Source organism: Carassius gibelio, chromosome A1 (assembly GCF_023724105.1).
Source record: "Carassius gibelio isolate Cgi1373 ecotype wild population from Czech Republic chromosome A1, carGib1.2-hapl.c, whole genome shotgun sequence".
Classification (NCBI taxonomy): Eukaryota; Metazoa; Chordata; class Actinopteri; order Cypriniformes; family Cyprinidae; genus Carassius; species Carassius gibelio.
Window position 1 is genome coordinate 27,672,975 of NC_068371.1, and position 21,234 is coordinate 27,694,208.

Sequence of the window (21,234 nt, forward strand, 5' to 3'; positions counted from 1 at the left end):
TTGTCCACTGGAACGCTTCACCTGTAAATTTTCTCTATTATTCAGCTGATTAAAGCGACTTAGTTGGGTGTCAAACATCTTAATTAAATGGAAAATACGTTCAGGTGGAATTCACTTTTAATATATAATTTGCTAAGCCCCCACCCCAGTGCTATGTCTGGCCTAAATCTGCAAACTTTCAAAAATTCATTGAAATTTTGCATGCCAAGTCTTGTGCAATAATGGAAGGTCTAGAAGAATCAATGCAGCAATGCTTTATGATTCAATTCCGTTAATGTGGTGGCACCAAGGCTGTCACTTGAATTCATGGAGCATGGGACTAAATTTTTATGGGTGGCCCGCCCTCCCCTGGGCCTAATGAGTAGACTATATTACAGAGGAACTCAGTGGGTCCTTCTCATCAAAGGGCCTGGAACAACTTCTCCAAGTTACCCCTTTCCCTGACGATGGCCCTGTGTGGCACATACCTCCAAAAACAAAGGCAGAAGCAGAGACAAATTGAAATCTAATGAAAAAAAATACCACCTTATCAATGTGAATACAGACAAGATGAGAGCCAGTCTACGCGTCCAGCCCTTTCACGATTCAATTATCATTTTCAATCGAGCATGCAGATATTTCTCTTGGTTTTGCTGAAGCAACTAGCAGAACAGTTTCTCATTCAAGCTGAGCGAGCATGAAAGAGTGTGCTCTCTTTATATATAAAAAAGACAAAGGTAGGTGGTGTATTTTCAATTAAATGATGACGGCAATGAAAAGCTAGTTTTTGGTCCTCATTAAAAGGTAGATGAAATGGTGAATTAAATATACTGTATCATACTTTTCAGTGGATAATTGACATGAAGTACATGACACATTTTGTTGCAGTGTAAAACAGATGATGGAATCAACTTCAGTTTTCCATGCCCTCCAGCATGGATTAATAGAGGAAAGTTCAATTCGAGGGTTCGAATGATATGATACACAGCAATTAAGGAATTCACTACAAATTGCACCGAGTGTGCAATAGAAACTATGTAAAGCATGGTGACAAAACAAACGCACCAACACAATTTGATCTGAATGCGGTTCAATATCTGAGTGTAAAGTGATAATTGGATATGAGTGTAAAGTGATTCACTATAGTGGACAATGATCCACTCATTATCACGTCACTTTGACTTAATGTCATTTTTGACAGAGAAATCGAAATGCTTCATTTAAATATTCTAGTGATGTGAAGAAAGAAAAAAAAAAAAAAAAAAAAAAAACCTTTGTGAGTGGAAGATGATGAGAACCAGGAAATATTTTTTTGTTGTTGTTTGTTTCTTCCTGCCAGACTAGATATTATAATATGATTAAAGCAGTAATTTTATGATAACAAAAATAATGCAGTATCAACCCTAAAAGCAGGACTGTTATTTTCTTCCTCTCATATTCCACTCTTCTAAACAAAGCCAGCTGTCAAAAAAGTCTAATGTAATGTTTTAGACACAACGAGGAAGGCAGGACAAAGCGCCGCCGCCAGAATAATATTTTGAGTGCTCATTTTCCAGCCACCCTCCATTTGTTGATTCCGAACAACCGTAGAAGTGCATTTAGACGAACAACTACATCAAAACGTGTCAGGCGAGATGTTTCTCACACATTAACACCTAAGACAGCAGCCTTTTTGGTTCCTGTCAGATTCTGTGTCTTAAAAGCATTGAGAAGGCTATGCACAAATCTCTGCATTACTTGGTATATTTTGGCCCTCGGCCTTGTCTGTCAGTGTCTAAATTGCTGCCTCCTGAAAGCTGGCACTAGACTGTCAAAGGTGGAGGGGTTGGGGGAAAACAGATGAAAAATGAATGAGCAAAGGATGAGTGCCAGAGGAAGGAACAGGTGGTATCTCCAGCCTCACCATCTTTTCTCGTCTGTCTAGCCCCCCTCTCCTCTAACTTCCTTCTTCCAAGAGCTTCCTGGTCTCTTCTGTCCATCTGTCCCCATCACTACCATAAATTCATGCCTTAGTGAGCATGAGACAAGATCAGGACCCAAGTGCATGTGTGATCATTTTTCTTACCTGTCTCAGAGAGGAGTTTGATGGACTCGAGAACACGCTCAGTGTAGACGCCAGGTTCATAGTTCTCCATCTCAGCATTAATAATGTGTACCACACGAGCAGCTCGGCCCCGGATTGCCCCTGCTGTCCTGTCCAGTGTGTCCACATCCCCCTCCTGCAGTGCGATCACACACTTATTCACATCCTCCAGAATGTGGTTCTCTGCGGAGGGATGAGTTACAACGAGGAAACATGTTAGTATTACTAAAATGTGATTTTTTTTTAATGCATTCAAGATTAATTATAACAAAAAGTTAAAAAAGTAGCAAGTTTGAAACACATCAATTTTTTTTCTTCTTTTGTTTTGTTTTTTAAGTATCCAAGTGTTAAAATATTAGGTTTAACGGTCAACATTTTCTGAATGTTAATAAACACCTTTTGGTTATGATCTAAACCTGATCTAAACAAACACTGGTTTCTTAATAAGGGTGTTATTTCTTTCCTATTCTAATAAGATCCTTTTCAGCTCTTTGGATGTTGTGGTAAAGCACATCTGCACTATTATTATGAATATGTTCAGCCTTTACACTTCCATTTCCCTTTCCATGTAAAAAGATTTGATGATTCCCCTGCCTTTTCAAAACACTCTGTTTACAACCTTTCTGTGAAATAAATTGCATATAGATTTTTTTCCGAATAGAAAAAAAAAAGAAAAAAAAAAATACTATATCTGAATTTTACAAAAGCACATGCAGGGCTCAAAAATAAGGATAACCCATGGCCATGTGTGAGAGCATTTCAGGCCAGCTGAAAAATCTGTCACATGCCATATTGGCCCAGTGCTGCATTGTAAACATATACTTGCACTGACTGATCATGTACTGTATATGTATTTGCATGTAAACTAAAACTTTTTAGTTTTTGCAGGATCCAGACAGGATATGCTACACTTCAACAATAAAAAAATAAATAAAAATAATAAATAAATAAAATAACACAAGGATGTTTCTGCAGAGGTAGGAGGTGAGACTGAGAAGTTAAAGAGCCTTGTTTGCAAATAAAAGAACTGTGAGAATTAAATAATTCAATTTATACAGTTATTACAAGATGAAAGACTTAAGTTAAACATGATTATCTTGTTCATCAGCAAAAATGGGTGGACTATTAGAGAAAACCTCTCCATACGTATTCACAGCATTCATTATATTACATATATACTGCATACAGATGACAGGCATTTACAATGTTTGGTTTATATTTTCGTTTTTTAACCTCTCTATATTAGCTATAAAAGCAATATGTATGTTTGTGTCTAATGCCCAAGTTAAACTACATTGAAACAATAACTGGGACCAAATGTATGTCCATTGTAAATTCAATAGTCTTTTTCACGAATGCAAAACAAGACAACTTACAATCATGGACAAAATAGCAATATAGTGTGAACACTGTTTCAAAGCAAGGCTACATATGCAAAAGGTCATAAATGTGCATATTTACGTTGAACTATATGGCCATTTACATTCATATTGGATGGACATTCCCATTCAAGATAATGGGATCTTGATAGTGAAGGCAGCTGACATTTTAGAATGTCCATTATAAAGAGGGATAAATAGACATGGCTATATTCTATGGCTGTACTCAGGGTGGAGAGTTTAGATGTCAAGAGGAGGATGATGGATTTTCACATTCAAAAAATATATGCTTCAAAAGCTCTAAAAATGTTTTAATAGTATGTATAATGAATGGTTACTTGATTTTCTGTTCACCAGCAGGCAATAAATACTCAATGGATGTCTCACAAAATAGAATATACACAGACAGACGGACGGACGGACGGACGGACGGACGGACGGACGGACGGACGGACGGACGGACGGACGGACGGACGGACGGACGGACGGACGGACGGACGGACGGATAGATAGATAGATAGATAGATAGATAGATAGATAGATAGATAGATAGATAGATAGATAGACAGACAGACAGATAAATGATGGGAGTGAGATAGATAAAATGCTTGTTAACGAGTTTAAATGTTAGAATTATTGTATACATGTTTGAATGGTGAAATATGTTGTATTAAGAACAGTATTTAATGAAAATAGTAAATTATCTTGTAATACTGTGGTTGTGTGGAATATTTTTACATTTCTAGGATTTCATTATCTGTAAGTACTTGTTCATGTATGAAGTAAAAAAGCTAGTAATTTTTTGTAAACAAAAAAGAAAGTAAATAAAAGAGCAAATATGCCATTGTTCTACATTTCCAGTTATTAAGCTTCTCCTCGTCATAAACTCATATATACACTCAAAAAAATAACTCTTTGAACGAACATAAAAAAATCATGGAAAGGATTTCCACATGATTAATTTGCTTTATTTCAGCATTATGCAATTCTGTTACTCCAATTTAATGTATTTACATTGGGTCAACTTAATTTATTAAGGTTGATTCAACTTATTTACTATGGTTGGGCAAAGCTTAATTTAATAGTGTCAGCCCAACTAATCTGCAATGTTTTGGACAATGTTTTTAATAATTAAGTTCATTTTACAAAATAAGTTTAAGTAAACTTAACAACCCTTAATAGAGTCAACAAACAACAAATGAGTTAATTGTACCTGAAACTGTTAAATAATGATGACATAAAATTTGAATAATGCCACCCCCTTGCATTAGGACCATGAGCAGCTGATTATTATTACTCTTCATTCAGACCTTTCTATAATTACAGCTTATCAAGCATATCACAAACATATTTAAATTACAAAACAACATTTCAAACTGTTTGTTTCTTTGTTTGTTTTGTTCTAAAACTTATTAGAACAACTTAATTGCTATAAATTGTATTACTCATCTACCTATCTAATGGTGCTACACTTCTCCAAGAGGGTGACAGAATAACAATTACCCATAATACACTGCAGAAATCCTCAGCCAATGAGATGCAAGTCTGTGTTGGTTTCACTAATATGTTACCTTTACGCAAAAATGTTATGTTGGCTGAACAAATATTTTTTAAGTAAAGCTGACAATACACACTTTTTTGTTGAATGAACTAGATTAAATCAAGTTCACATTGTTAAATAATTTTTTTTAAGTAATCATAACATGAACGGATTAAGTAAAATTAGCAAAGGTGAAAGTAAATTTTTTTGAGTGTATATTAGTTTTTTTTTTTTTTTTTTTTGGTTGTTTAGCAATCTGTTTCCATATTACCTGAAACAGACAAGAAGTCATCAACAGAAGTGATGTCATCAACGGCCTCGGTCAGAATGCGTACTTGCTTCTCCCACTGGTCTTTGAAAACATCCATGTTGTCCTGAGCAACCTTGCTTTGAGGGCGAGCGGCCAAGGTCAGGGCGGCATTGATTACCTGAGAGAAGGAAAATGGTATGATTCTGAACCCTACCTAAATCTGAGAAAAACTACAAACCTAATTGTGTGAGTCATGCTGCTGACAAATGGTATAAACACAAAAGTGAATCCAAGTTTTTATTATTATTATTATTATTATTATTATTCTTTATGTAACCTTGTGCAGATTTTCAAATCAAATTATGAACTATAAGCCTCAGAATACCTGCTGCTATTATATCTTTGAGTCAAATGATGATTCATAAAATCTTAGATCTAAAAGTCCATTGTGGGGAAAGGTTACTGGAGTCAAATTTACCTTTGCCAAACTCTCTAGTCCTTTACACTGCTGAGAGGAAACAATCTTGCGCAACTCACAATTACTTCCAGAGTTTTCTAGGTTAGCTACACTTGCAGGGGGTCAGAATGTGAGATCAGTTTAAAGGAACTGCTGTGATAATGTACTGGAAATATACTGGAACCTTTAATTCCAGTCCAACATTACACATAACCATGGCCAGTCCAGGTTACTTTCTGACACTTACTACTAAGAATTGATAAGTGCAAGTTACTCCAAAGAGATTTCTGAATGCCTCAACTTATATATATATATATATATATATATATAAAAAGTTTGGAATAGACCGAATTTGTATTACAAATTCATATTAACTTTGAATAGCTAAAAAAAAAAAAAATCTAATGTGAGTCATATTTCAATAAATATGATTGGGATGGATATGTGTCTGGCTATATGCTCTTCTCCATCATTTGAAGAATAACTGCTGCCATCATCAATAAAAAAAAAAATATATACACAAGCATCTCTTCTGAAGGAAATTCTGGTCTTTCTGTGACTGGTTATAGTGCAATGGTAGTTGTGGCATTCAAATAGTGCTATATGGAATAAATAGTATTGCAAATAAGGTGCATTATAGTGAATACGTGACACAATGTGTTTAGTGAATTACTATTTGTCAGCACCATATAAAACTGCAAGAGGCTATAGAAAACTGAATAGTGGCTGGATAGCAAAGGTTCAAACTGTTTACCTGAGGACACAGGCTATCGATCTGTGTAGCAGCCATGCGCACTAGCTTCACACCCTCCTCGTTGTTAGAGATGGAACAGGCCAGGTTGGCCACCTGAAAAAGAGTGAGAGAGAGATATTAGGGGGTCATTTGTACTTAAAGGTTAAAGTATAAAGTGACCTTGTGGTTCTGGTTGCCAGTTTTCTGTAAATCAGGCAGGTTAAACTAGCATTTGGACAGGGACAAATAAAGCTCCTGAGCAGAGTGCACACATATACAAAAACACAGTCCGTTTTGCTCTTCATGTTTGAAGCTATCAGTGCTGTGTGCAATGGATAAGGATTTAATGCTTGGCTTGAGAAGGCAATGACAGGGCAAAATATGTACAGAGAGTTAGGGCTCATTCAAGTGTTAGATTGGTATTTGTTATTTCCCAGCGTGAAGAACATGATTTGTGGGTCCCTCATCCCCTATGCTCCCCCGGCCCCAAATCATCTTGCCTTGCTCTCTCTTTTACTATTTTAAAAATAGCTTCTATTTGAATAATTGACATCACACACACTGTAATTTGAATTTTTACCAGCCAATCTCCTGGACATATAAGAGGTTGCTTCTTCATGTTCTCCTCTGAAGCAACAGAAGGACAGTGGTCTGTTTGTGTGCGCCATAGAGACTCCCAATCTCGAAAACACAATTACCCCAAAAATGTCAGTGGACATGGAGAGGGGTCCTAATTGGAGGTTGCCACATTTCTGTTATTCACTCAAAAAGTAATAATTTTTTCCATCTGAAATTTCCACCACAAGCACTTTGGTGGAATAAATACGGTTCAATACTGAACTTCACATGCACATGTAAATTATTAGGCCAGTCTACCTAGACGAAAAAAAAAAAAAAAGAAAAAGAGAAAAAAAAGATAGAAAAAGTGTAATTAAACTAGCAGATGGCTCCTCTATGTGTGATACCTCCTTGTCTAATTTCTGCCTGCCTGCAACCCTCAGGTTACCATCACTGCAGTGCATCTGGCAACGCCGGATCAGTGCATACACGTGAATATACGTGTGTGATGAGAAAAGGTCTCTTTCTCGTGTTTGCTCGCTCCCATCATAGGAAAAGCATCTGCGCAAGGAGCGCTGGACAGATTGGATGCTAAAAACCTGGCTGCCTCCGCTTCCCTTGCTGCCAAAAGTGTCGGATCCGACAGAAAACAGCAGAATATTGCTCAGAAAGTTTATAATTTGGTGACACGTCAGACCTCGATGAAAGGCGCTAATAGGCGTGTCAGTCCCGTTTTGATAACAGTCCAGAATTGGTGTTCCAAGCATTTTGTCCTCTGCTGGTAAATCAGATTACACAGCAGCCACGAGTAAGGATTTTGACGGCGCTAAAGTGACATATGCCTGCTGGCAAATGCAATATGACTGAATCCGTATCAGCGGGCTTCTCTTCTTTCATATATTTTTTTTTAAAGGTAAATCGAGGCAAATCAAATCTGTGTTAGAAGATTCTTGCTTACAGCCCTTTTCTCCTGTTTACCCCTGACAGCTCTGAATGCTTTGATGGATCGCTCTTGTGTTTAAGTGTGTGCTTGCATGTGTGTGTGTGTGTGTTTAGCCGCTGCTAAAAGTGTAAAGGCAGAAATCCTTGAGGGTTGTAAATGGTGATGTGTGCATAAGAGTACCAGTGTGTCTATGTGTGTGTGTGTGTGGGTGGGAGGTGATTCTTGATTAATTCACAAAAAAAAATCATCAAATCATAATAAATTATTATTTTTAATGTACCAAATTATTGGAAGTTGTGTTTTAGAAGTAAATTGTGACTCTCTGATTCAAGTGATGCCTAAAAACCCACCCTAATATGCGAGAAGAGAGACCCTTTTCCACTGGCACGATCCCAACTTAATGAGTCGTTCTCTCAAAAAGTAATGAAGTACACATTCAAAAAGTACATCCTTGTCTGTATTTACTACTTACTGGAGTATATTAGTATCCTGAAACCACATTTTAGTACCTCAAGTTTGCATATTAATACCAAAATACATATTTGTTCCTTTTTAAAAATATCTCCCCAGGGACAGCTTTAGTACTTTTTATTTTTTTCCGTCTACACCCACGGTTTCCAACAGCCAGGTCCACCTTGCAATTTAGAGATGGAGTCACGCCTAAATGGAAGTGGGCACCAGTTCCACCACCTTGTCGGTGGAAAAAGGGGCATGAGACAGCAGCACAAAAGACCGGATGGGAAGGTAGGGGGTTGTTTTATACACCAGGATGGCAGTGAAAGACTCACAGCGTTTGCAGGAAATGATATCCTGTCATGTAGTCAGGCTGTTGCTTCCTTTGGTCCTCACTAGTCCTTCATGGTCGGAACACACAGTAAAACCAGCAGCAGCTCCTGGCCGGCAGCCAGAACTGGCCGATGCTCCAGCACTCAATCCTCAGAGCTGGATCCCAGCCAAGACACAGTGTCCGGCCAAAATTACTAATTGCAATTAGCTAAAGAACCACTCCTCCTTTGTGAGTCCTTTTTATTTTCTCAAAGAAAAGGACCCTGTTAGGTAGCCAAGGATGTCAAAATTACATTAATGAGTTTCATGCTAGGTTTAGACAAGAGAGTGTTTGCATGTGCATTGCATGTTAGATTATTTCAGAGAAAGAGTTAGAGTTAGTTAGACCTTTATAAAATAACTATTGATTTCTGAGCATTTAATTCGGACAGCTACAGCCAGAGTATCAGCCTTACCCATGAATAGTTCTTGAAATAAATAAATAAAATGATAAATACAATAAATAAATGGCAATTCACAATATTAATAAAAAATAAAGAAAGTTATACATACTAATTATATGTATACGAACATATTAATTATAAATGTACTTCTAATTATTTTAATACAAATATAATTAGTGTTGCATTATTGTAGCAAGCACTGTCGGAATCAAGTTCAGGTCAAGGATTCTGTACACCACACATTAGGAGCATAAGTATGGCACAAAGAGTTATTTGATATGTAGAACATTTCAAATCTGTCTTTATGAGGTTCCATGAAGGTTTCAACATTCAGTGTGAAGGGAGATGACTAGATCATGGAACAGAATCACTGCCTCCTCTCTTTGTGGACATTAAATCATTATTTCAGACACCTCAGCACTTCTTGCTGGAACCATTCCTGTCAAAATATAGGTATAATTTATTGCATTTTTGTCTGGAAGGGGAAAAATTGAGTGAGTGCATCTCGTCTGCAGGCTGCAGTGCTCACGGATAGAATCTAAGAGAAAGAGTCAGTTAAGAGTGGGGCACAAGAAAGTGTTGGCTTGAGTGCTTCCCCCTATTCCCCAACTGTATCCTGGTCAGAGTACAAATAAATCAGCCTGTCAGCATGCATGGAGCAAATGGCCCACTGTGTGTGGTGGGGAACAAACATGGGTCACCAAGCGTGACCGTGCGAGAGCTAGCAGCAAACCTCAACAGCTAAGTCCCAGATGTTTGAAACCTGATGACCCTGACGTGTCTACAGGGAAAGTTTGAAAGGCCCACACAAATGTACACACTGATTTAAATGCAAAGTTACAGGAAAAACACAAAAGTGCTGGACTTGTCAAGTTGTGGCTCTGAGTTTAGCATACATGCTACGTCACACACATTTTGCAACAGTGTTTGTGCAGATCATACAAGTTTGAGTGAGTAAATTGGATTCCGTTCCACGTCCGTCATTCCCTTTGCTCTCAATGCTTGGTGAGTATTAAAGTGCAGTCCAAATGACCATTTTCACAGTTTCTATTAAAATCTCAACTAATGGGAATTTCACATGAGGCTGAAAGATGTCTGTACACAGTTTTCACACTGTGTTCAGTTGGTCATGCAGATTCATCACACAGATCAACAAAAAGCTTCTTGGTTTGGTGACTTTTGTCCATTATGCTTTATACAGTTCATCGCTACATTATTTTCAATAGACAATGCAGCTTATTCAACCTTGTGTGACCACTTTTTGCCAATCATTCAGTATCAAAGTATACATCAAAGTACACTCGTAAAAATAAAGGTTTCGAAAGGGGTTTTCATAGAAGAATCATTCTGGGTTCCCCAAATAAATGTATAAAAAAAAACAGTTTAAATTAATATAAATTTCAATAATCTAAAGAGCCTCTTTCCACTGTAAGAACATTTTGTGCAATAGGAATGATGTTAAAGGTAATTCATCAAAAATTGATTCCATAAAGAAACTTTTTTTTTTGTACTATGTGTACAGTACACTATGGTTTAACCTTCTGATACCATGGCAGTACCACGGTGCCGCTACAGATAGAGCTCTAAACAGATATAGCTCATTTAGATCACCTTTTTTCACGAAAGCACTAAAACAGTTTTCTGATGGTCATAATAAATGATAAAAAAAAAAAAAAAAAATGTTTCAACAATAACCTATAGTCACTGGATCGTACATTCAAATGTAACGGATGGAATATGGCTGAGAGCTGTCCTAATAACACAGCACATCTTCTCATTTGACATCTCAAGGAAGTGAATAAGCCTTTCTGACTTCTTACACTGACACTTTCTGCCTGATGTGGAAGAGTGTAATAGAGTCAAAGCTGGTGGGCCTGTGACAGCTGTGGAAGCCTGGCTCCCTCAATGGAGCTATATTATTAGAATCTACCTGTCCTTAGCCAGTATGCTACACTAAACGCTTCCAGCTAGCACGCTCAACTGGGTCACAGGGCTGCGGTCTGGAGCAGTTCGGCCATCAGCCAAGAGGCCTTTTACCCCTCAGGTTCTTCACTCCTCTCTCTCTTATGTTTTCTTTTTGAGAACCTGAAAAGTCCCCATTAGAGCTCGAAGGCTCCAAACTACCTCAGTGAAATGTTAACTGTCACCAAAGTTGCACTAAGAGGCCTGAATTTGATATATGGGGTTGTCATAAATAGACATCATGAGGAGATAATGAGATTTGGCATGAAGGTCAATATGAAAAACTGTCCCAGCCCCTTCAGAGGTTTTGCCTTGGTGAAAATGAAGGGTTCAGTGTATGCATGGGTACATTTCAGCAAAGTGTAAGTTAATGGCTTTTGAGAAGCCATTTAAAGCAAGTCTAAGATCTAAAAAGAGAATCTTGGAAAATCAACATTAGTAGTCTAGGACAAACCTTGATCTCTCTCCTTAAATACAACAAAACAAAATATATATATTATGCTCGTAAATGCTGTTCCTGGTATATTTCATCTGTTATTAGTAGAAATACCACTGGCGCTTTAGTCATTTTTATGACTGACATCGTTGATGTTAGTGTTATTGTTGGTTTAACCATCCTCTTAAACAGAGACTTATCAACCTGTTGAAAATACTATTTCTAAGGATAATATTATGTTCAATTTGATATGATCACTGTATGTTTACATTTTTTTTTTATGTATATCAAACTTTTTTTCAAATGTGAAATAGAGGTGTCATGGGAATACCATGGTACTTTGAAATAAACTATTGCATTGCATACTTTACATAACAATGTACTAGATACTACTACTACTAAAATGAATTTTACAAGTATAATTGTAGCAAAATTTAGATAATGTTATGGTTTTTAATAATATTTTGGCATGGTTTATGTTTTATATTTTCCATTCTGCTTTATTTTAGTTAAAGTTTTAGTCATTTGTATTTTTTTTTCAGTAAATGTCTAAATAGTTTTTATAAATTAATTGATTTACTTACCCTACTGTCTGATGACACTGCACATCTTAAAACATTGCAATTTTTGTGTTATAAAACAATTATGATATCAAACAATTTATTTATTTTTTTATTTTTTTTTCTATGATCAATGTATAAACTGCAGTAAATGTGCAATCTGTAACATTGAAAATAAAAGCACTATTTTGGACAAAAACATGAACAGAATAACACCTGGCTGTTCATTCAGCACTCTCTCTGCTGAGGTTAGCTGAAAATGCTAAAAAAAAAAAAAAAACACACAACTTCACTAGGAAATGCAGGAGTTAGTGATAAGCTTCTTCAATTTAAACCTTGGGCACTGTAACAAATATCAAAAATGCCTTCAATCACCTAGAAATACACAGAGGAGCGCACGTACACATCATCCCAGGTTGAGTCTTATTTGTCTCCAGAGTCTGTAATTCTAATCATGCGAGTCACAGGCATTGCTTAAGAAGTCAGTAAACGTCCACAACACTTTTCTCGACTAAGTTACTGTGCCAAGGAGCTTATAGTCTGGGAAACCTGCAGTTTGGAGTGTGGCATAATTAAGTGCCTCACAATCAGCCAGTTGATAAACAAAGCCTGAATTGAGGCAAATAAAGGAGAGCCAACCAAATGAAAAGAGAAAGCCTGTCGAAAGCCATGTTGATTACTTTTCTTCTTATTTCAGGAAAGGAGCAATGCCTGCCATTGTTGGCTTATAGTGCTTACAAAGTGAATGACATTTGCCATCGGTAAGACCAACCACTGACACTAACAAAAATGATAATAAAACTAGTTTAACCTAAAGGGATAAATAATCCAAACATAAAAATACCGTCATCCCTTACTCTCCCTCATGTTGTTCCAAATCTATTTTAGTTATAAGTTTTTTTCTTCTTCTTGGAAACTGTTTTGTCCATACAATGGAAGTCAAAACAACTTTTTGCCCATTGACTTTCAGTGTCCAAAACAACAACAACAACAACAAAACCTGTTCCTTCAATATAATTTTTTTTTTTTTTTTTTTTTCAAGCATTTCATACACCATGCAAACTCAGAAAATCCTTCTTACTTCTTTCAGGGACATCTATTGACTGCAATAATGTAACCTTTGTGTCTTTTTCATTTGTTTCCAACTGCATTTGCATTTAGTCCAGTTGCGTCAGGACAGATTTGGGCTAGATTAGATATCGATTGTTATTCCTGTGATTGCAGCTAGTGTGTATTTTCCTCTTTTTGTATAGGACATTTAAATATCTACTGGAGGTGGGAGGCATTTTATGTCAAAGTACATGTGTACTGAACATATACTAGTTATTTCTGCAGATAATTAAAAGAAAAATTTGTTTATGTTAATTAATGACAATGTCTATTACTGTCAATCACATACTTTAAAACTGTACTGTACAATGAACTCATTTATATCAAATGAATAAATCTGGTGTAAGTGCATAACATAAATATTCAAATATAAGTTTATTTAATATCCATCATATGAGTTTCACAAATTTTTTCCACATTTTTGGGGAGAACATATCTTATGATCCAAATATTCAACGTAGCTATATTTAGCCTTTTTCACATCAGAATCTAGAGAAGATATCACAAGTGTGTAGCCCCTCAAGATAAAATTAAATAATTTCAGAAGACTATTTTAAGGGTTCATATGAGCCACATTTCACCGAGATGAACCAGCACTGTGAAATTTAATTTAGTTGCAATGCTGTATGATTTTTGGCTTTATTAATGAGTTTAACAACTGACAAGCGACCGCTAGGAATAAAAAGTCAAGGCCCAAAGCACAGCTTGGATTGGTTTATAAACTCTAATAAACTCTAAATTATTTTGATGAATTCTAAATATGATTTATTTGCCGAGGCATGGAGAGCTTCTGCATGGGTCCTGGCAGTTATGGTGGAGATGGGTGCTTGGGGAGTAATTTCCAGCATATAAAAATTTACTGACTTCAGTGTGGGACATGGGAAGGTAATTGAAAGCAATATAAACAATCCATAAAGCTGAGTGGACATGCTTGACTTTGTACAAGTGGAGAGGCAAGGGGAAGGGTGGTGACTTTAATCACCGAGGGCAATGGCAGAGATGCTGTCCAATCGGATGATGCTGATGTATTCAGGGGTGGAGAACTGAGAAGGACGGATGCCCGAGAGGGTGATAGAGTCTTATGGGCCAGGTTGTTCATTGCCACCCAGCTGCGGTGGCACTCAGAGATGCCCTACTGAAGACCTAGCTAAATCATTACCAAAAGATCTCTGCTCAGTGTGAAAAGTGACTTCCAGTTCAGCCCAAGGCTGTGCTCTGCATCAAATCAGGGGTCAGCTCTCAAAGAGTTATGCGCCCACAGAGAACATTTGGATTGATTGATGTTACTCTCACATCTTGCACTTGGATCCCGACATGCCTTCAAATCGGAATAGATAATAGGTCTTCAACATAAAATGCTTGAGAAACTTGGAAGGCACTGTGTGACTCCCCAACTTCCCAAAGTATAAGCGGGCAGCTTTCAGCTTTCACTGAACTATCGATCTCTCCTTGTGAGGGTGCAAGCCAAGCAGTTGTGCTTGGCAGTGAAGCCCAATTATGAAAATGGAGCCAAGCTTGTTCTTTGTAATTTCTCTGTATATTTAAGAATACTCTAGGGTCACCATTTAAAACCGTTTGGAGATAAACAATGCATTTAAAAGTGTTTGGCCGGAGAGAATGCTTGTTGAGTGCAAAACAGAGTAGAGACTGTGGGAGACTGAGAGATAGAGAGACCCCTTTGCACTCGGCATTAACATGCGATTTCAGTGATCAGATCACAATTGGATAGCATTTCACCATATTAAAATCCAGAAGTAAATGCAGCCAAGATGCATTGTGATTGGATTACTGGATTACTTACATTTGCAAGTGGTCAGGGACAAATTCTGACCACATTTTACAACAAAGGTATAAATGATACTGCAATACCTGTTGCACTTTAAATCATCATTATCTTTCACTTTGATGGACTGGTTTCTGGAATCTCTATGTATAACAGGGCAATTGGTAAGAATAAAGCCACATAATTTATTGAGATGTCATTGAGATGTCATTGAGATGTCATCATCAAAAATATACATTAATATATATATATATATATATATATATATATATATATATATATATATATATATATATATATATATATATATATAATGTATTTTATTTGAATGTATTTAACTATGACATCACAATAACTTTTGTGGCAAAAGCTCTTTTATGCCTGTGGGTTTATTAGGGTTCTTGGCTTTTTCTTTATATTCTTCTCTCGTAATGTGATAAACACAACAGGCACATCTTGCAATCTGGTCACCCCATGTAATGAACAACATCCAATGAATTATTACCCTGGAAACTGCTTACAAATCTTTTGTTTTTCTTCCCAAATCCTAACTCACATTTGTTCCCTGGTCGGGATTCACATGGGCATTTTAAAATGCAATTTTCTAACCCAATCTTCACTTCTATTCTGTATTTTCATTCTTTAATGTGGGAATGTTTCCAAAAAAAAAAAAAAAAAAAAAAAAAAATAGACCAGGTACAGTAGTATCCATCATACTAGCAAAAAGTATATTTTTGTACATTCTGTAAATAAATAAAGCCTGTACATGATGTAATAAAACTGAGGCTGTGTAGGAATATATAAGTATTAATACAATCTAGCCAAAAATATCCAGACACCATCCAGATACGAAACGCATGTTAATGCCAGGAGTAAAAGGGGCCAGAGATAACCTTCTGATAGACTGCATTTCAGATCCAGGCAAGTGAAAGCTTTCGGATGAGGATTTGAGGGGTCAGCCTGCTGAAGCAGAAAGAGAAAGATATCTTGCAGGGTTTTTTTTTTTTTTTCTTGGGTAAACTGTGGCAGTTGCAGGCTTTGGATAGCTCCTCTTTTCTACCTGAGTGTGAAAAACGAGCAACGCTTGAGACTGAGACAGTGCCAATCAACTGCTGGCTGTCTCTCAACAGCTCTGTCTGGATGAGCTGTAAAGAGGTCTGTGTGAGTGTGTGTTTGTGTGTTTCCAGTGTGAAGAAAGGCAATTACTGATCTCCTCACCTGTAGTAGACTTGGGAGGCTCTTGCTCTTCACATACTGTTCCAACATTTCCAATGAAGCACAGCCTCTTTCAGCTTTGCTAAAGCATTCCATATTCAAAAGCTAACATTAATGGTCCAGACCACTGAAATGATTAAAGTCATTCCTATAATAATTGAAATAATTTTGTGAGAATAATTAGACAGACTAGGACCAAGGTCACACTCGTACTGCATGCACGTCAAACTCACACACACACAGCGGCCCACTATTTGCTGACAATTTTGTAGGGAGCTGCAGGAACAAAATCTTGAACAGATGAACAGATATAAAATGAGCAAATATTGTTTTATGGGTTAAGAAAAGGGGCACATAAAATTTATAAAGAAATTTAGTCCAATCTATTTTACCATGGTCCATCCACTTTGAGATTTCTGGTGTCATCAGTAGGTGCATTTAGATGGCCACTTTTTAACTTCCATCGGAATAATTTCATTCTGATTGACCAATCCGTGCGTAGTGTTTACATGAAAGCTAAATAAAGTGATCGTGATCATGAATATACAGAGTTTCCCGCTGCATCCGCATACTGTTTTAAAAAGCACATGTGATATTTATCTACTTCGGGTCATAATTAGGCAATGACCAGCACTGTTGTGCTGCTTAACGTTACTTTAACGTTTACTTTTAAAAAGTGCCCTGCCTCGCACCCAAAACTAGTCGTCTGTTGATGAGAGTCTTAAACAAGGACTGGTGGGACGTGGTCATGTTCCAATTCACTTACGCTGAGTGAAAGGGGGAGTTTTATAATGGCAGGACACTTATTTATGATACTTTATTCACCTGGAAGAACACCTCGTTCTGCGCGTCATATGTCATACGTCATTACGCCATTACAACGTCCCTGCGCATGTGCAGTACTTTCCAGTTTCGGTTTTCAATCCAATCAAGTGTTTACATGTCCTCTCGCTTGGATTATAAAAGAAATAAACAAATCTTTACAATCCTATCAAAATTTAGTCGGATCTGGCCAATTCAAGCCGATTGACGGGTTTACATGTGACTTTTTTATGCTGATTGTGCTTCTAGTCGTATTATGATCAGATTAGTAGGGTCCATGTAAACACAGCTAGTTAGATTTACTGAAAATGTTCAAATATTACCAATGTACAACAGCCCAATCGATAGCATGGCAAACTAAATATTTATTTATTTACATCGACAAATAACATGATGAGATGTTATCCATCTTCATAGCTAATGGGCGTCCTCTCTCAGGGGCTTCCTTGAGTTTGGAACAAAAGCCATCCCTGATAACCTTAATGTATTGATCATTTCAAGACTCTCACAGTCAATTTGAGTCAGCTACTCCTCTGAGTCTCCTTTGTTCATGTATTTGATCTACAGCTGCACGCTCAGTCATGCTAGACACTGTGCCTTTTCTTGATTAATGGACACGGACAATCATTTGTACCAGGGGAGCGCGTTACTTTATTTCTTCAATGCTTTCTGGAGAGCTAATTCATAAGATAGCTGCATGGCTCCCCAATGAGTTTGCAGTTTTGATTTAAAATCAATGAACAACATTACAAGTTACAGTAACAAGAAAGGTCTCTCTTTTTTTTCCTTTACTATCTCTCAGTGCAATACAAACAAGGTGAAAATGATGTGGCCAAGTATGGTGATCCATAACCGTGGATCCATAATAATGTGTAAAGTGAGGGATTACTGCTCATGTTAAGGTCATTTAATTACAGTTACTTATAAAGTACTTGCATTTTTTTTTTCCTGATTCACAGAGAAACCTTAAATACTCAGGTATAATTAAGACTAAAATCAATCAAATCTTAAAAGGGGCTACTTTTATTTGTGTACAGTGACAATAACTTCAAAACATTGTGTGTGTGTGTGTGTGTGTGTGTTTAAATAAACAAAACAAACAGGGTGCACTTTCTGCCATCTAGGTCTCCTTGAGCAACTTTCTACACATCACAAACTCAGCAAATATTTGACATGGAGAGATAAGAAAATATGTATGTAGAAAACTTGTATCTACTTTTAAATGAGAACATTGAAATCGAAAATGAATATTCTCTGATTATGTAATCCATATGAAACAAAAGCGAGGCACAGCCTTTCCCGTAATTGAAAGAATAAAGAGTTTAATTTCTATTAAGGTTCATAGAGATTTTAAGATGTAGCCTAATTAGCTTTCTGAATAATTAAGTTACTTATTTAGTAACTAAGTTACTTTTCAGACAGAGTAATTAGTAAAGTAATTTAAAGAAAATTTAGATTTTGTAATTAGTAAGAGTAATTCATTACTTCTTGAAAGTAACTTTCCCAACACTGGTTGGAATTAGTGCTCTGAATCTATCCCATCCAAAGTACACACACACAGCAATGACCTCACATGGAGCAGTTGGCAGCCATTTTTTGCTGCGGCGCCCAAGGAGCAGTTGGGGTTTCAGTGTCTTGCTCAAGGGCACCTCAGTATTGAAGGTGGGAGAGAGTCCTGTACATTCACTCCCCCCACCTACAATTCCTGCCGGTACAAGACAAGAACCCGCAACCTTTGCATTATGAGTTCGACTCTCAAACCATTAGGCCATGACTTTCGTTATCGGTATATTAATGTACATTTAACATGACTGGATTTTTTTTTTTTTTAAGCTCACAATGCTTTTGTGTCTTTCCCTGGTTATTTAATTTCTTTGAAAATGGTCAATGCTTTCAGACCATAAGCGTAGGTTTCTAAGAGGCACATTAAGGCAAAGTGTTTTAAATCAGAGCAGATTGTCCAGATTGTGTTCGGAAATTGCTAATGTTACACGTCAACGGATGTACTTACATTCACACGTTGTCCATTAGGTGGTGTGAACAAGGGGGTGGGTGTGAGAAAATGAAAGGCCAGGGAGTGAGTGTAAGAGAAAGAGACTGAAAGCACGGAATTACATGCTGGGCAGTTACCATGGATCTAAAAAGCAGATTTATTTTTTTATTTTTTTTGGAATGGTATTAAAATATAATGACATTAATTAGGAAGTTCTGACATTCGTTTTTGCATAGCCTTTTTTCTTCTGAGTGTTAGCTCCATTCCAAAACCTGCTGTGCTGCATATATCGGTCATAAGTGACCAATTTAGAACCCTCTACACAAGCACGCCACACACACACGCACACACACGCATACACATACACACACACAAAATGATCTGCATGAGAGACTCAGCTCACATTTGATTTCAATAGAGTTTGACATTAACGTGTTGCTTAGGTTAGTGTGGTGCTCTTATAAGCATAAAAGTACAGCACACAGATATATTTGGTAAAATAATATATTGTTTTAATTACACTGAAGTATTTTTATTGACAATCTTTTTTTTTTTTATATATATATATATATATATAAATGTTCCCACTGAGGAGTTGATGTCATTGTAGGACTCCATGTAAGATACATACAATTCTCCATGTAAGATACATACAATTCTTAGCACCAGTGGAGTACTAGTGCTTGGAAAAGTGGGCATACTCTTAATTAATGCCCCCAGTTTTGTTATTTTTATTATTTTTTTAAGTTGCCCAGCCACCAAAAATGCCCAGAGTTGTAAAAAGTGACATGCAAAACTAGTCTTGCACATTTAGTTCAGCCCAAAATGGGCCAATAGTATTTGTACTGCCACTTAACCTCTGTAAGGAGTAAGGATTATTGTAAAAAAAAATATATATATATATTAAACACAGAAGAGGTGCAGATTTTGCAATAAATAATACAAAAAAATAAAATAATAATAAATAATTTTAAAAATAAAAAGACTATAGCAATTAACATTGTCAAATTCTGTCAATTACATGTTATTTGATTTCATTTGAAACAAAAATAACAAAAACAACAACAATGATTTTATTTGAGTGTGTGAGTGTGATTTTGTGAGTGTGTGAGTGAGTGAGTGAGTGAGTGAGTGAGTGAGTGTTTCTCCAGTGACATACAGTGATGTGACAAATAGTAATTCCTCTATGTGCATCAAATAAGTCACGTGACTTTGCGCTATGGGATGGCATAACCCAACTAACCAGCGAACTGATCTTGTTGCAGCTTGACCAAATGTTGTTTTGGTCATTCTTAAATGCCCGGGCAAAGTCTGTCATCAAAGTATTTCTGTATAATTGTCTCCCATAACTGTCTTACACAATTGCTTTCCCAAAAAGCAGCATCCACCTCTGAAAGCAATGACAGCAATTGTTTTGTTTCATCTGCTCCCTCTCTCGTTTATTTGCAAATGTTTTATGTAATATTCCAATTATGCACATAAGTTAAATTTGCAACTTTGTATGGAAACCCGGCTCTCTATACTTGGTGTTCTTAGGGATTATTTGCATTTATTCACATCCGATTGGATTAGCTACTTTTGTGCTGGACTGTCATGATTTGGCAAATGCAGGACACTACCTGCATATACCCTGCACTACACCACTGCTTAGCACAAATAAGACGGCAACCATTTGGAATAGCCTTTCTGACAGAAGTGCACCTATGCTTCGTTTAAAGAAACTTGGTAATGGCAGATAGATTTTGGAACAAAGCATTTGCTTGTTATACAAATTACAATCCCAAAGGAGCTCAGAGATCTCGTAAGAGCTAACATAGCAATACATCAACAATGTTTTATCTAATTAGTCTATTAAATGGACAAGAAGTAAACAATTGCCCTGGGTCACCAAAAATCCCAAAGTAAATATCTGAAAGGTGCTTTTACTATACAGTCAAATAACATCATTGATTGTGCATCCAATTAATTTTAACTATTAAATGAAGATGGCTCACTATTAAGAGCACTTTGAGTGAGAATAAAAAAAAGATCATCCATCTCACTTTTTGTATGTGTAGTGCTAACCACCTTTCTTTTCTTAATATTATAGAGTATGTCTCCCTCCTTTATTGATTTCATCCTGTAGATGAAATGTGCGGTTGCTGATTGCACATAATTTATATACAGTCTCAGAACACGTAAAAATCCAGATGACTGTAAAAT

At 36.7% G+C, this 21,234-nt stretch overlaps 1 protein-coding gene across 1 annotated transcript in view; it reads right to left on the minus strand.

Moving 5' to 3' along the window:
* The window catches only part of ctnna2 (catenin (cadherin-associated protein), alpha 2), a 355,646-nt gene that overhangs the window by 16,156 nt on the left and 318,256 nt on the right, over positions 1-21,234 (minus strand). Inside the window, exons 10-12 of the mRNA XM_052602746.1 lie at positions 6,443-6,535; positions 5,253-5,409; positions 2,045-2,245 (exon numbers count right to left, since the gene is read on the minus strand). Of these exons, the coding sequence (XP_052458706.1) occupies positions 2,045-2,245; positions 5,253-5,409; positions 6,443-6,535 (451 nt within the window). The remainder of the gene's footprint in view (positions 1-2,044; positions 2,246-5,252; positions 5,410-6,442; positions 6,536-21,234) is intronic.